The sequence below is a fragment of the Octopus bimaculoides genome, chromosome 19, assembly GCF_046866305.1.
Source record: "Octopus bimaculoides isolate indiv1 chromosome 19, ASM4686630v1, whole genome shotgun sequence".
NCBI lineage: Eukaryota > Metazoa > Mollusca > Cephalopoda > Octopoda > Octopodidae > Octopus > Octopus bimaculoides.
The window spans coordinates 50,912,950-50,928,381 of NC_142946.1; the positions used below are offsets into that span (position 1 = coordinate 50,912,950).

The 15,432-nt window shown below is 36.0% G+C and overlaps 1 protein-coding gene across 3 annotated transcripts in view; it reads right to left on the reverse strand.

Annotated features, from left to right (window-relative positions):
- Nucleotides 1-15,432, reverse strand: part of LOC106882868 (Na(+)/H(+) exchanger beta) — a 56,686-nt gene that overhangs the window by 14,813 nt on the left and 26,441 nt on the right. For all 3 annotated transcript variants that reach the window (XM_089337680.1, XM_089337681.1, XM_089337679.1), the window contains exons 3-11: nucleotides 11,807-11,852; nucleotides 10,430-10,471; nucleotides 9,965-10,036; nucleotides 8,747-8,828; nucleotides 7,673-7,700; nucleotides 6,454-6,563; nucleotides 5,658-5,733; nucleotides 4,632-4,702; nucleotides 3,414-3,525 (exon numbers count right to left, since the gene is read on the reverse strand). In XM_089337680.1, the coding sequence (XP_089193806.1) occupies nucleotides 3,414-3,525; nucleotides 4,632-4,702; nucleotides 5,658-5,733; nucleotides 6,454-6,563; nucleotides 7,673-7,700; nucleotides 8,747-8,828; nucleotides 9,965-10,036; nucleotides 10,430-10,471; nucleotides 11,807-11,852 (639 nt within the window). The remainder of the gene's footprint in view (nucleotides 1-3,413; nucleotides 3,526-4,631; nucleotides 4,703-5,657; nucleotides 5,734-6,453; nucleotides 6,564-7,672; nucleotides 7,701-8,746; nucleotides 8,829-9,964; nucleotides 10,037-10,429; nucleotides 10,472-11,806; nucleotides 11,853-15,432) is intronic.

The window sequence follows — 15,432 nt, forward strand, 5'->3', positions numbered from 1 at the left end:
GCAATTTAATGACTGTAACAAGTAAAATTTAAACAATAATTTCAACGACCAATGGCACTCACAATCATTTTCATACATTGAAATGTGCAATAATTTATTCAAAACGGTGGCACCCGAAACCTCTCATTCATCGCATCTCTTACACTTCATAACAATTACGCCATAACGATTACGTCAATTTTCTGCTCATTTTATTGATGTATTTTTCATTTATAAGAAGACAAATTAGAGTTTGTATTCATATAAATTTCTTTCTTTGCTATGGTGTTAAACAAGTTGAAATTGTTAATATCACATTAATTTTATTGAGTTTGACATTTTGCACACCCACCGATTTTCTATTCTCACACACTCTTCCCCCTCATATGAGAAACTGATATACACATATAACTTTTAACCTTCCCCTAGTAAAGATATAACCACCTGTAAAATTCCAGTTACACAGGTGCAAATCTCAAGCCAACAAACTGGAACATATATATATATATATATATATTCAGATACATTCATGCACCTATCTACGTACTTACGTAATTATCCACCTACCTACATTTACGTTTACATATTAATTCGTTACTAATGAATTACTAATGAATTACTAATTGCTAATAAAATGAGGTGAGTAGGTGTAGGTGACCATGAAAAAATTACATAATAGACAAATGTGTCAGATGTTCTCGTGTACAGAAATCAAGCTCGGTGACAGTGAATGTTGTAAAACAGCCGACGTAACCGCTTACATTTCCTTTTTTTTTTTCGTGAGAAAAATCATGAGAGAACATGACCCCTACTACAGAACAAAAGCAATAGATGGCAAAAAATAAAAAAAACCCAAACAAAAGTGAATTAAGGAAAAGAAAAACCCAAGCAAAAATACCTGATAAAAATAGTGATTTGTGAAATACGAACAAGAAAATGGTTCATTTATTACAGAGCTTAAGAATATTTAAGGTCGGTTAGAGGCAGAATGGAAAGAAATTCCAATGGAATAAAAGGGTGTGGGTGTGTGGTTAAGAAGCTCGCTTTGAAACCACTTGGTTTAGGTTCGAGCCCACTGCGCGGCACCTTGGCCAACTGTCTTCTACTATAGCCCCCGGACCGATTAATGAATTTGGCAGGCTGTGTGGCGGCCAGTCGTATATATATATATATATATATATATATATATATATATATATATATATATATATGTCATTTATATGTACACACACACACACACACACACACACACACACACACACACACATATATATATATATATATATATATATATATATATTTATATATATATACTTCCATACACAGGGGTTGTCTTCCCCCTTCTCTCTCTCTGTTTCTGTCTGTCTCTCTGTCTCCCCCCTCTCTCTGTATATACAGGGTGTCCACAAGGTCTGGGTACATGGAGTAAATAAAATCATAACTTAAACAATTAAATATAAGAAATAATAATTTCTTAAAGTATGTGTTAATCCCTATGTACCCAGACTTTGTGGACACCCTGTATACACACACACACACACACACACACACACACACACACACACACACACACATATAAATATATATATATATACACATATATATATATATAACTGTATTTAGTTCAACAGTGGCTGATGAGGTGATCTGTCACTGAAATATTTAGTGACTCCTAGTAACTCCCAGTAAATAATATTCAATATTTCCTATGTGATATAACTGAGATAAATACTTGCCGCTTTATTCACATAGACTAAAATCATCGCACCGACCCCTCGTTGAAATATTGTGCACTCCCAGTGATTTATTGTCTCGCTTAGCTGAGCTACAATTGTAATGACTAGGTTTATGTGCTTCTATCAAATCTATCTATCTATCTATTTATCTATCTGTCTATCATATAAACACACACTCATTAATCTCTAAAACAAACGAAAAATGCATCTTTAAACGATTAAATAAAAATATGTACTCTACTAGAAAGTAGAGTATCCTTCAGTTTAATGTTAAATAAAGATGGAGTTATTAAAAGCAGATGTAGGTTGGTAGTAGGTCAGCTGTGGGCGAACGACCACACACACACACACACGCACGCACGCACATATAAGCAAACGGAACGCCCGACAGAATCGTGTTTATATTAACTTAACATGGCTTGATATCAAAATATATATATGAGCAATGTTAGAGTTTTATCACTACTAGTTTCTTTGTTTATTGCTGTGAGTAGTCTGTAGTGTACTGATAAGATAGGGTCCCCAACCATATGGGAAACGGAAGCCACAAATAACCTTATAATTATTCATTGAAATATTAGATATAACACGTATGTATATAACCCTAAATGTTCTCTTTCAAGACCTCTCCGCTCCGAAAATACCCATGCACGCTCTCATATATATAATGTATGCACTTTTGCACAAACGAAATTCTCAATCACTCCATGACTGTCTCTCTCTCTCTCTCTCTCTCCCTCTCTTTATGTGTGTGTGTGTGTGTGTGCACGCGCACACACGCACACGCACACAGAGACTTGTAAACGCACGAAAGCATTTAAAATAATCCCACACACATGCACACACATAGGATATTTCAAATAATCGCATACACAAACACACACACACACACACACACACACACACACAAACACACACACACACAAACACACACACACATACACACGTAAACCTAGTTACACACAAACAGATCCCACACTTAAACACACAAACACATGCGCACGTAAACACACGCGCAAACACACATACACAAGCACACACACACACACACACACACACACACACACACACACACACACACACACACACACACACACACATATGCACTTTCAGAATTTCAAGAGCTTGTTTTCTTGTCGAATTGTGACCACTTATCGCTCACATAACATCCATGTTATTAGCAATGAAGATTATACTTAATTAATCCTACTATTTAATTGCATATGCGTTCATTTATTTGTCCAATCCAATCAAATTAACTAAACAGAAATTCATGGGGAATCTTTTCAATATACACTTTCATACATCAGTACTTAATGGTTGTTAATTCTTCTGGATAATTCTACAAAAGGGGAAAAAAAAAAGAAAAAAAGGCCTAAGAGAAACGATTCACATATATTTCTTCCGTCGTACCTCTTCATTATGTTCGACAATGGACCGTACTCTGTATGAAGAATTTACTGAAAATGCTTGGAATACTACAGAACAGACAATAGACATATATATATATATACTCTCATATGGGCGTGCGGTGCATAATAGCACTGGTGTTTAAATTGCTGGCGGGCGATATTCTTAAAACGGTAAGGTGTAATTCACGCAACCAAGTTGGTCTGCCACAAAAGGACGCTAAAATTTAAAATTTATAACCACAATGGGATCTTATTTGGTCGGATTAATATACAACAAAAATCTTACCTTTAACGCTGGAGGTGAATTTTGTAATGACAGCACATATGCACCCAACTAGGGTACCCATAGAAAAGCCTCCGATGCAGACAACGAAAAACTTAGCCACACCGAGCGCCACCTGTTGATAGTAAAATACAGAAAGTAAAGATAAAGAACGGTAAGAAAAACTTTGGGTGAAGCATCAGCAGTGAAAAACACTGGAGATACAAACACACACATACATATATACATATATGCACACATTTATAAATACATACATACATACATATATACATACATACATACACATCTGCAGTTACTCTATCAAGATTACAAATTCAGGTTCATACCTGTAATTATTGGGGCCCTGGGATATGTAATACACTGCCTAAATACCAATCTTGAGAAATTAGCTCCTCAAAATCGGAAAGGAGAAAGCTGATTCGAAGTCTACAGATCTACTCCATCACTGGGACTGTGAAAGTCTGTAAAACTTACCAGAAGTTTGTCATTTAAATATATATGAACATGTCTAGATATGCAACTATAAGCATGAGAATACATACATAAAATGAAACATACAAATCTGCATATATACATACATACATACATACATACATACATATTTATATAAGGGCATTATTACAGAATAATGCCACACACTAGACTTCCAAAATAAACACATTTTTACCCTTGGGAACAAAAAATGATGGTTTTTTTCCCCTTTGAGTTTTTTCACGGTAACTTCTTGATAGAATTCTTAAAAATTTTTTTATCTCATTATTGAATTAATTTAATACATACATACATACATACATACATACATACATACATGCACACGCACCCGTGGGTGGAGTAATGTTTCTCAATGCCTGCAGGCAAAGACATTTTTGGTGTGACATTTGAATCAAAATGCATGAGAAGGTAAAGAAAATTTTACGTTCCAGGATGATTGCGCATGTCTGTTCACATTTTGCTACACACACACACACACACACACACACACACACACACACACACACACACACACACACACATACACACACACACACACACACACACATTGCATTTCAGGACAAAGGCAGTAATGTTGATCTCCCTCCTTCACCTAAAAGCCAGTCGCGTAAGAATGGGCCATTGCAAAGGTGATTACACTGGCGGTACTCCGGCATGGCCACATCCTTGGAGCTGAAACGTATAAAAGAATATAAGAATATAAACTGTAAAGATGTTAAGTTTCCTTACCTGCTCTCCATGTATGACTTCCATTTCGTTATAGGTCTGCATCACGTTATACAAAACAACAGTAACACCATCTGTTATTTGGAAAGAAATAAGAAACAATTGAAAAGTCAAAAGATATAAATATGTTGAACATCCATACCTACATACATACATATTTTTCTGGTAAAAGTGAATAAAGATCATACCCCAACCATATTTTCTAAGTTTATTTCAGGACAGTCTTTTTAGCGGATGGCATTGTAAATTGTTTTAACAACAACTTCGTGCCGCATCGGGAGGTAGTACCGTGACGATATTTTAGGACAGCTGCTAATCACATGCGTAATGTTTTCCAAAGAAACATGACATAGCCTACACATGCTGTTGCACCTTGGGATTACAAGAGCGTCACTATCTCTCTTGTTCACAATCTCCTGTTCTTGGATGGCAAACGCATAGTCTTTAAAGTGTGATGTGATGTAGTGGTCTTGTGTCCAAGAGAGGCTGCACATCATGGCAATTCTACTGTCTTTTCTAAGCTTCCATGCAACATATCCATGCACGGTCTTTTTTGTTTGTATGTTGAGTGCTTCCCATCCAGATCTTCTCTGAGGTAAGAGAGTCCAGCTGTTTTGGGGCTGTATAGGAGATCATCAGGAAGAGAGTGTTTCTTGAGGAGTTCACTGCCAACACGTACAATGTTATTCACTTCACTTTTCAGGACTGCATTAATATATTTATTTTTGCTGCTGTTGTTTAGCAGGTGCTGTCTGAGTGATACCATACGGCATTCGAAGGCCGTCTGTGCACTGATCTCAGGCCTCTACCACCTTCATTTCTTTTAAGGTAGAGCCTATCAACATCACTGTCTCTCTGGAAGTTCCTAGTTGTTGTCAGGATTTTGCGGGTTTTGAAATCTATGGAGTGGATTTCCTTTACAGATCAATGAAGTATCCCATGTATGTATGTATGTATGTATGTATGTATGTATGTATGAATGTTGCATTCCTACCAAAACGAATAGCTGTAGAATCGATTGACACTTACCGTTTAAGAGAGATTCTCCAAACACTAGGAAGTATAAAACACTATTAACACCCATTTCTTGAAAGACTGCCAGTACCTGAATAATAATAATAATAATAATAATAATAATAATAATAATAATAATAATAATAATAATAATAATAATAATAATGGTCTCAAATTTTGGCACGATACCAGCACGCTTAGGGGAGTAAAACCAGTCTTTCAATGTATTAGAAATATCGTACATTCAACGTGTTGGTCATGCTCTGAACACAAATAAGGAAATCCTAATTAACAATGTAGTATCTATTAATTAAAGAAAGTAAATTTAAAATGTAAACCATGGTTGTGTGGTTAAGAACGTTGCTTTGTAATCATATGGTTTCAAGTTCAATCTCATTGTGCGGCACCATGGTTAAGTGTCTGCGCGCCGACCAATGCCTTGTGAGTGACTTTGGCAGGCAGAACACACACACACAGGCACACACATGCACATGCATACACACGAACGCATACGCGCGCGCGCGCACACACACGCGCATGAATATCGTGCACTCGCGGAAGCAAGGTAAATCCGTTTCAAGTGAAGTAAGAATGAAACATTTCTGTACGCCTTTATTTAGCATAAATAGAATAGCGTGACGTAAAACGAACCTACATCATTAACCGTTTCGGCCAGTGATTTGTATATTCTCTTTAGTCAACCAGCAGAGACTCAGAAAAAAAAAAAAGGAAAAGAAAACGAGCTAATGAGTGTGAATGAGACCATGTATAAAGAAAAAAAAAGTTACGCAGGTGTAGTATTTCTACTTACAGCAACAGGATCTACTGCAACAATTAGGGAGCTGAAGACCAGGATTGGGATGAACTGTATAGTAATTTCTCCCATCGCTCCAATAACTGCCAATCCATAGAGAGTTAAACCTAAAGAGAGAGTAAAAAACTACGTCAAGTTATAGACAGACAACGTCAGATAAAGAAAAGTACTTTAGGAAGCAAACTTAATTCAAATACGTCGAGGTTTTACGTATGTAACAGTAATGTTGGCACTCTGTCGCTTACGACGTCGAGGGTTCCAGTCGATCCGATCAACGGAACAGCCTGCACGTGATATTAACGTGCAAGTGGTTGAGCACTCCACAGACACGTGTACCCTTAACGTAGTTCTCGAGGATATACAGTATGACACAGTGTGACAAGGCTGACCCTTTGAATTACAGGTACAACAGAAACATGAAGAAAGAGTGAGAGAAAGTTGTGGTGAAAGAATACAGCAGGGTTCGCCACCATCCGCTGCCGGAGCCTCGTGGAGCTTTAGGTGTTTTCGCTCAATAAACACTCACAATGCCCGGTCTGGGAATCGAAACTGCGATTCTATGACCGCGAGTCCGCTGCCCTAACCACTGGGCCATTGCGCCTCCACACAATATAGACATTGCAGATTGATTTGGTATCGCCTTTAAAGTCAAATGGTGAAAGTAATAGACATGTTGTAATAGACGGTGTTATTAGACCTTCTCAGTGAAATATATTCAACTCATTTGGCAAATTTCTTATATCATTGCCCCACCACATGGAATCGTTGATAACCTATCGACCCCTCATTATGTAAATTTCTAAAATAAAATACAAAACTATAATTAATAAAAAAAAAAATTATTGATTTAAAAATATGTTTTTTTCATTCTTTCCTGTCATTACTGCTTTTTAATTAAGAAATATTTAAAGAATCTTATTTATGTCGACAAAATGGTTGGTTAATAATTCAGCATCTCTAATGCTCAAAACTAACACACACACACACACACACACACACACACACACACACACACACACACACACACACACACACACACACACACATTGTGTAGGTACGTTAAAATCCAAGCTGTGTCCTCTTGAAAGACATCGATGGGTTTGGCTAAAACCCTTCCAAGGCTGTGCTCCAGCAAGGTCGCAGTCAAACGACAGAAACAAGAAATATATATAAAAAAAAACTAAAGTGTTGTTTATTATTAAGAGAATGAACTTACCGATGAATAAAAAATTAAGTATGGTAGCCTGGAAAATAAACAAAAGTAAAAGAAGTTATAAAAAAAATGTTAATACGTAAACTGTAACATAACTAAACAATTTTTCTATTTCTAGAAAGATATTCGTTATTGATTTTGAAGTTTTTACACTGCATTTCGAGCAGTCTGTTCTCCGATCGTTTTTGGTTGTCACATTTATAAATATAAAGAAGTAATCGACAATTATTTATGCCATACGATTCTGAAGTAATTGATTAACGGAACTGGGCCGATGTGTTTGTTAGGCATGATCTGGTGATGGAAGTAATGAATCTCAGTTGTTGGACGACGAGGATGGACACTGTTGTCGGATAAACTGAATTATCCGCCCCTGACACGTCTGCCATTAATGTTATTCTCAGCGTAACACAATACAATGCGACAAGGTTGAGCCTTTTGAATAAGGAGTACAGTCTACCTCAACGGGCTTCTATATAGTTTTCATCTACCTTATTTCACTCACGAGGTGTGGGTCAACCCTAAAAGACAAAAAATGAAATCTGACCAAGATCTAAGTATTCTTGCAGAATACAGATGGCACGTTTCTGTAGGTTGACAATGCATGTATCTTTATCATGATAATAATTAAAGATAGAGAAGAAAATAGTTGTAGACTAATAGATATATGTGTTCCCATTGATAAAAAATATATCTGTAAAGGAACTTGACAAATTAAGTAAATATAAGGACCCAGAAATTGAAATACAAAAGATGTGACATCTTAAAGCGAGAACTTCCTGTTATTGTGGGTGCCGAAGGTATGATAAGAAATGGATGTCAAAAACATCTAGATAATATCCCAGGAGAACCATGCCTCAGAGAAATCCAAATGATTGCGCTGACAGGTACTGTCCACATCTTTAGAAAAACCCTATCAATTCAAATGTCTGTGATGTATTACATGAAGATATTTCGATACTTCCCCTCCCCAGGCTTTCAGCCATACTGTAACATCTCTTATCCTCCAATAATAATAATAATAATAATAATAATAATAATTATTATTATTCTTTATTAAACATGTTGTATACTTACTACAACAGCAAATATCAAGACACTTCCAAGATTTTCGTAAAAGACCTTGTCGTTTAGACTGTAAGATGCTTCGAGAATGATTCTGTTCGGTAAAAATATAGATATAAAAAGAAAGGATGAGAAAGGAATAGAGAATAAAGCTGTAAAGGTGTCTGAATATTTGTTGAATAACGAATGTGGGGGAAGGAAGAAATTGGGTTATTTTAGATTTATGGAAGATATTGTAAACATATAGAACTTTTCTATTTATCTCAAATATTCCAATTTTAGCTGTGTGTTAGCGCTTATTTTCAGGGATGGTATTGGTGATATCATTAAGAAATAACTGACGACGTGGTTTTAGTTTTCTAGATCGCTAGTGACCGTGTGATATTTATATCACAATGTCCCTTAATTAAATAGTGAAGCAAAACTTCTTTATCTATAAATATATTTATTTGCAGTCGGTGCCTCACTTGGCCTAAGCCGTCATCTTTAAGACAAATAAAAAGTAAGCACACATACATATTGAGTTAGTGCATAATTATATCATAAGACTTGGAAGGCAGCTCCTTGAGCAACACTCTCTGTTTGATAACCTAGAATACATGCCCAAAGAAATCGCACGACTCTACCGTAACATATCAGATGAAAAGATGAACCTATAAGAGCAGAAGACTATGTAGAGATATGTTAGTAGAAAGCTCCGTGATGATAGTAACATCGATCATCGAAGCAGTTTATCTTGGACGAATAGCCGGATTACTATTTCCCGCTTTGAAGGGTATGCATTTGCAATCTAGGAACAGGAATTATCAACCAAGTGCCTAATACACAAAAGGGATAGAGACGCAGGTAAAGCCGTAAAGTGTGACAACCAATGCAAACTTTGTGGAGTTCACACTGATGGTATCACCCACGTCATAAGCAGCTGTCTGAAAATGTCATCACAGTTTTATCTACCGATGAGATATGACATTGTAGCTAGGACACTCTATAATGAAATCTTTCTATCTTATATATATGTTTATATAAATGAAATCTATTTTTATGATACATCTATTAATAAGTGTAATTATGTATAAAGGCAAATAAACATATTAGCAGAACACATACATAAACTGTGCATACACACAGGCACACACAAGCACATACATGCTCACACAGAGATACACACACACACAGATGGCCAAGCACACGCACACTTGGTTAAGATATGACCAGTAAACTTTTACTTACGGAGGCAGCAGATAAATAAAAAATTGATGAGGAGTGAAAAACCTCGGAAGCTCTGATGCGATATTAGTAAAACTGAAATAGAAAAATACAAATTGATGTTATACTCATATTATAAAATATAATTACAATTATTTGAAACTACGTTTTAAAATGTAATTAAAATGTCCCTTAATTTTTGTTTCCTAAAATATATTCTTATTTTTGTATTTTTTTTCATTTGTTCCAGTTATAAGGCTGCAGCGATGCTGGGACACCGCCACGAAGGTCTATTTTGCCAAACTGCTAAGTTACGGTGACGTAAGCAAATCAAGACCGGTTGTCAATAGGATGAAAGGGGATGAACACAAACACAAACACAAAAATACACAAACCGAAGCCTTGACACAGTGAAGACACCTGACTGATGGCTGAAATTAAAACTACTACTACTACTACTACTGTGAAGAGAAGACTAAATGTACTTACTGTATAATAGCACCAACAATGGTACCGACGAGGATGAGCATGCTGAAAGAGAGAAAGAGAGAAAAGATAGAATGAGTGGTTAGGGAGACATTTATAAGGTAATAACAGACATTTATTTCCCAAGAGACAAGGGAAACTATGCGGAAACCCTATTCTTGGGTTGCATACATAAACCATAGCCTCATTTGACATCACCACATGGCAATTAAGTGTCTTTATCGGAGACCATTGTGTTGCGAGTAGCCCGACCAAGACTCTGTGCTTTCTTTCCCCGCCAATATATTATGATACCTTCTAGGAAGGTTTTAAAAAAGGATAACGCTTCCCTGTTTCTGTGGTGTGTTTATTCCTTCCATGGACAGAACACCCGTCCATCACAGGGTACTTATTTTTTTCCATCTGAGTGGACTAAATCAACGTGGAAGGTAGTGCTTTGCTCAAGAACACAACTCGTTGTCCGGCTCGGCAATCGAACCACAATCTCACGATCATGAGTCCAACACCTTAACCATTAAGCAATGCGCTTCCACACTTGGAAGGTTATGAGGCACTGCCTTTCTTGTATGATTAACTCTTTACCTGTTCAAAGCATTTTATAAGTTTGTCTTAAACCAGTGCTGAACAACCTTTTCTCATTTGCGGTACACTTATATTGTTTTCAGAATTCGGTGGTATACCTGAATTAAAATTATAACTGAAAGTATGGGGAAAAAAATTATATTCAGGTTACACTGCAGCACACTTAGCATCGTCTCATGGTACACAAGTATGCCGCGGCATACCGGTTGCGGAGGACTTAGTTTCATACGTTGTGTTATGTAAGGCTTTCCATTCATATGTCCCATTTTACTCTGGCGGTTGAAAAAATTGTGAATGCCTATCATATATGATGCATGGAAGTTAGAGAAATATGTCCTGAATATCACATGGAATATATATACAGGGCAGGCAACGAGTTAAGCTCATAAAGACTACCATAATAAATATTTCCTTTACGCTGCTCCGAAATTCCACAGTGGAAATATGGTATATTGATATCTTTGTCTCTGGAATTGAGTATTTTGAGAAAGCGTGTACAGGTGAAGTGAAACGATAGTACTGTCAGGATCGATAGCGGATTATATATTTCTGTTGGGCTGCGAGCTTCTACGATTACTTCTAACAGGATTCATATTAAAATAGCAACAACAAAAACAACATCAACAACGGCGACGACGACGACAACAGAACAGAATCAACAAGAAAGAAAGATCAACAAAAACAAGAACAATAGCAACAACAACAACTACAACGACAACCCCCCCCCCAGTAGCGACATCAACGAATAATAACAAAATAAGTAAGAGAATATATTAAGAATTATTAGGACTTCCTTACCATGATTCTGGAACAATCGATGACAAAAAGTTTGAATAATGGAAACCTGAAAAACAAAATAAGTTTAAATATATTAAATGAAATCTATATATTCTTGAAATTAAATGTCCGGGAGAAATAAGAAATGAAAATCTGTGGCAGAATGGTTGGGCAGGGAGAAGGGTGCAGGTGCTCGTGGAAGAACAGATCCTCAAGCACAAAGGAATAGGACAGGCCACACTTTAATGGGACCATCATGCTGCATTACCCAACAGGCTCTCACTTAGGACCAACAAGAGAGGACGCCCTAAAAATAGCCGGAGACAGGATACTGAAGCAAGGCCGAAAATGTAGGGATCTAACTGGAGAGAAGCAACTCTTTGCCAGCAATACACGTTTCCTTCTATTGGCTTCAAGCGCCCAAGACATTGAGGACACTACAAAGACACAATACGTTTTTAATATAGAAACGAGGCCATAATCTGCGAAGAGGGGTGGCTTAGTCAATTATATTAACCCAATCATTACTGGATCTTTGTTTTATCGACCCCAGAAGGATAAAAGGATAAGAATAAGGACAAGAACAGATCGAAGATGTTTGCTTTGCTTCAATGTAACGTGCTTTTGATATATAGCATTATATAAAAGGCAGCGAGGTGGCAGAACCATTAGCACGCCGGGCAAAATACTTTGCGGCATTTCGTCCGTCCTTACGTCCTGAGTTCGAATTCCGACGAGGTCGATTTTGCCTTACATTCTTCTGGGCTCAATAAAATAAGTACCAGTCGAGTACTCGGGTCGATGTAATTGATTTACCTCTTGTGCTAAAATTTGAAACCGATATATAGTATTATAAAAACAAACGTCAATCAACAAACATATTCTTCTGTAGTTATCCACTGATCAGCTGGTTTATGGGAGTTATCAGCGAAGACAAAGTACCACTTTGTGTTACAGATAAAATATCATTTGGGTGACATTTTCTGGTGGCAGCTATTCATTCGTGGGAATAGCAGTATTGTTCATACGTTTTTTTCCCTAACTCTCCCAATGCAAATGTAATGTAAATGTTTTGTAACTGTGAATAGATATTTGTTTAAAGGTGACAAATTTATTCCAGGCGAAACTGCAGAGATGTCAGCTCTCGAATGATGTTCCTTTTCACCCGGATTTGACCCTCGATTGTTGCAGTTTTGAATGAATAAGTGCATGAATGAAAATTCTGTTCGAAAATGCAACAGTCTCTTAAATAAAAAATACCTTAAAAAAAACAAAAAAAACTGGACAATGGCCATAGTGCGAAAACAAAATCAGGACAACAGGATATGAAGGGGATGCAGACTTGCATTACAGGTTATTGGTTCCTTGTTCCAGACTTCATTCTGCTTTCTTCGAGTCACTTTTTTTCAGGGTCAACAAGACTTTGCTCTTATTCTAACAAAGACTTCAATCTACTTATCCAAACATAAGACGGGTTTAATTCATTCAATAATGCACAGCAATAACACATGCGTGGCACAGTGGCAATGTGAGACGTCAATACGGGTTAGGGGCAATGTTGAAAAAAAAAACTGAAAGAAGCTCGTTGTGTGTGTGTATATATATATATATATATATATATATATATATATATATATATATATATATGTATATATATATATATATATATATATATATATATATATATATATATATATATATATATATATATATATATATATACACATATAAAATGTGCAGGAGCACGCGCGTGTGTATAGGTATGTGTGTGTAGCTTTGTGTCTGAGCTTGTCCCCCCCACTGCCGCTTTATAACCGTTGATGGTGCGTTTGCGTCCCCGTAACTTAGCGGTTCAGCAAAAGTGATCGATTGAATAAGTACTAAGATTAAAAGAAAAATAAATACTGGAGTCGACTAAAATATTTTGCAGTTGGTGCCCCAGTATGGCCGCTGTCTAATGACTTAAATAAGTAAAGGATAAAAGATATATATATATATATGTATATATATATCTTTATATCAAACATAATACTGCGTTCTTTACTTTAACAGAATCTTTTATATGGAAGTATGGTGCATAAAAGCATCAAATCGCTGGCTGATGAGAACCGCCCGCCACAAGCGCCAGAATTGCCAGGTCATGTGATTTCGACGTGCACCGTCTCATCAGTTGCAGACGTCCGGTGGTCGTATACAGCCAAATCTCACTGCGATATATGAAATTCCAGCAACCGTTCAGGCACTGATGCCGAAAATAGCCAATTCAATCCTCTACGTGTATTTAGCACTCCTCTCTCATTCATCCGATATAAACACACACTACACATACACACACACACACACACACACACACACATACATGAATGTAATTGTAGGTTTGTGTGCGAGTGTACACATTGACAGCTATTCACCTAGGTATATATGCATGTATATGTATGCCTGTAGATAGGTAGTTATAGTATAATATACATATACATTCATATATATATATATATATATATATATATATATATATATATATATATATATATATATATATATGTGTACGTATGTATATATACATATATATATATACATATATATATGTATACCTATATATATGTATATATATACATGTATGCATATATATATATATATATATATATATATATATATATACACACACATATATATATGTATGTATGCATACATATATATATATACATACACACACACACACACACATATATATGTATATATACCTAAATGTAAATATGTAGACACTTATGTGAGACTAGACTATATAAATGCGTAAAAAATCGAAAGTATACATATTTACGCTTATGTAGACTCGTATATACGTGTTTGCGTGGCGTATGCGTATGTATATTAGCATTAGTAGTTCCATCTCTATTGTTCTATAGCCCTTGAGCACTTCTCCAGGATTTAGCGACATTTGTCTGAAGAGATTATTGCTAAAACATTGCTAAACGGGAACTACAGAATGGATGCCGTGAAATAAAGAACATTTCATCGACAGCTGTTCATTCACAGAAATCGTAACGAAACGGAAAATGGTTCTTTGATTCCTTTTACACTAACAATGAATCGCAAAATGTTAGCTTTCTTCGAATAAGTGATACATATATATGTGTATATATATATATAGATGTGTGTGTGTGTGTGTGTGTGTGTGTCTGTACATATATCTATGTACATATATATCTATATGTACATAGATATATATGAATATATATATATATATATATATATATATATATATATATATATATATATATATATATATAATAATAATAATAATAATGATAATCCTTTCTACTCTAGGCACAAGGCCTGAAATTTGGGGTGAAGGGACCAGTCAATTAGATCGACCCCAGTACACAACTGGTACTTAATTTATCGACCCTGAAAGGATGAAAGGCAAAGTCGACCACGACGGAATTTGAACTCAGAACGTAGCAACGGGCGAAATACCGCTAAGCATTTCGTCCAGCGTGCTAACGGTTCTGCCAGCTCACCACTTTCGATGATAATAATAATAACAACAACAATAATAATGATAATCCTTTCTACTTTAGGCACAATGCTTCGAATTTTCGTGGGGAAGATTAGTCGCTTTCATCGGCCCTAGAACTCGACTCCTGAAA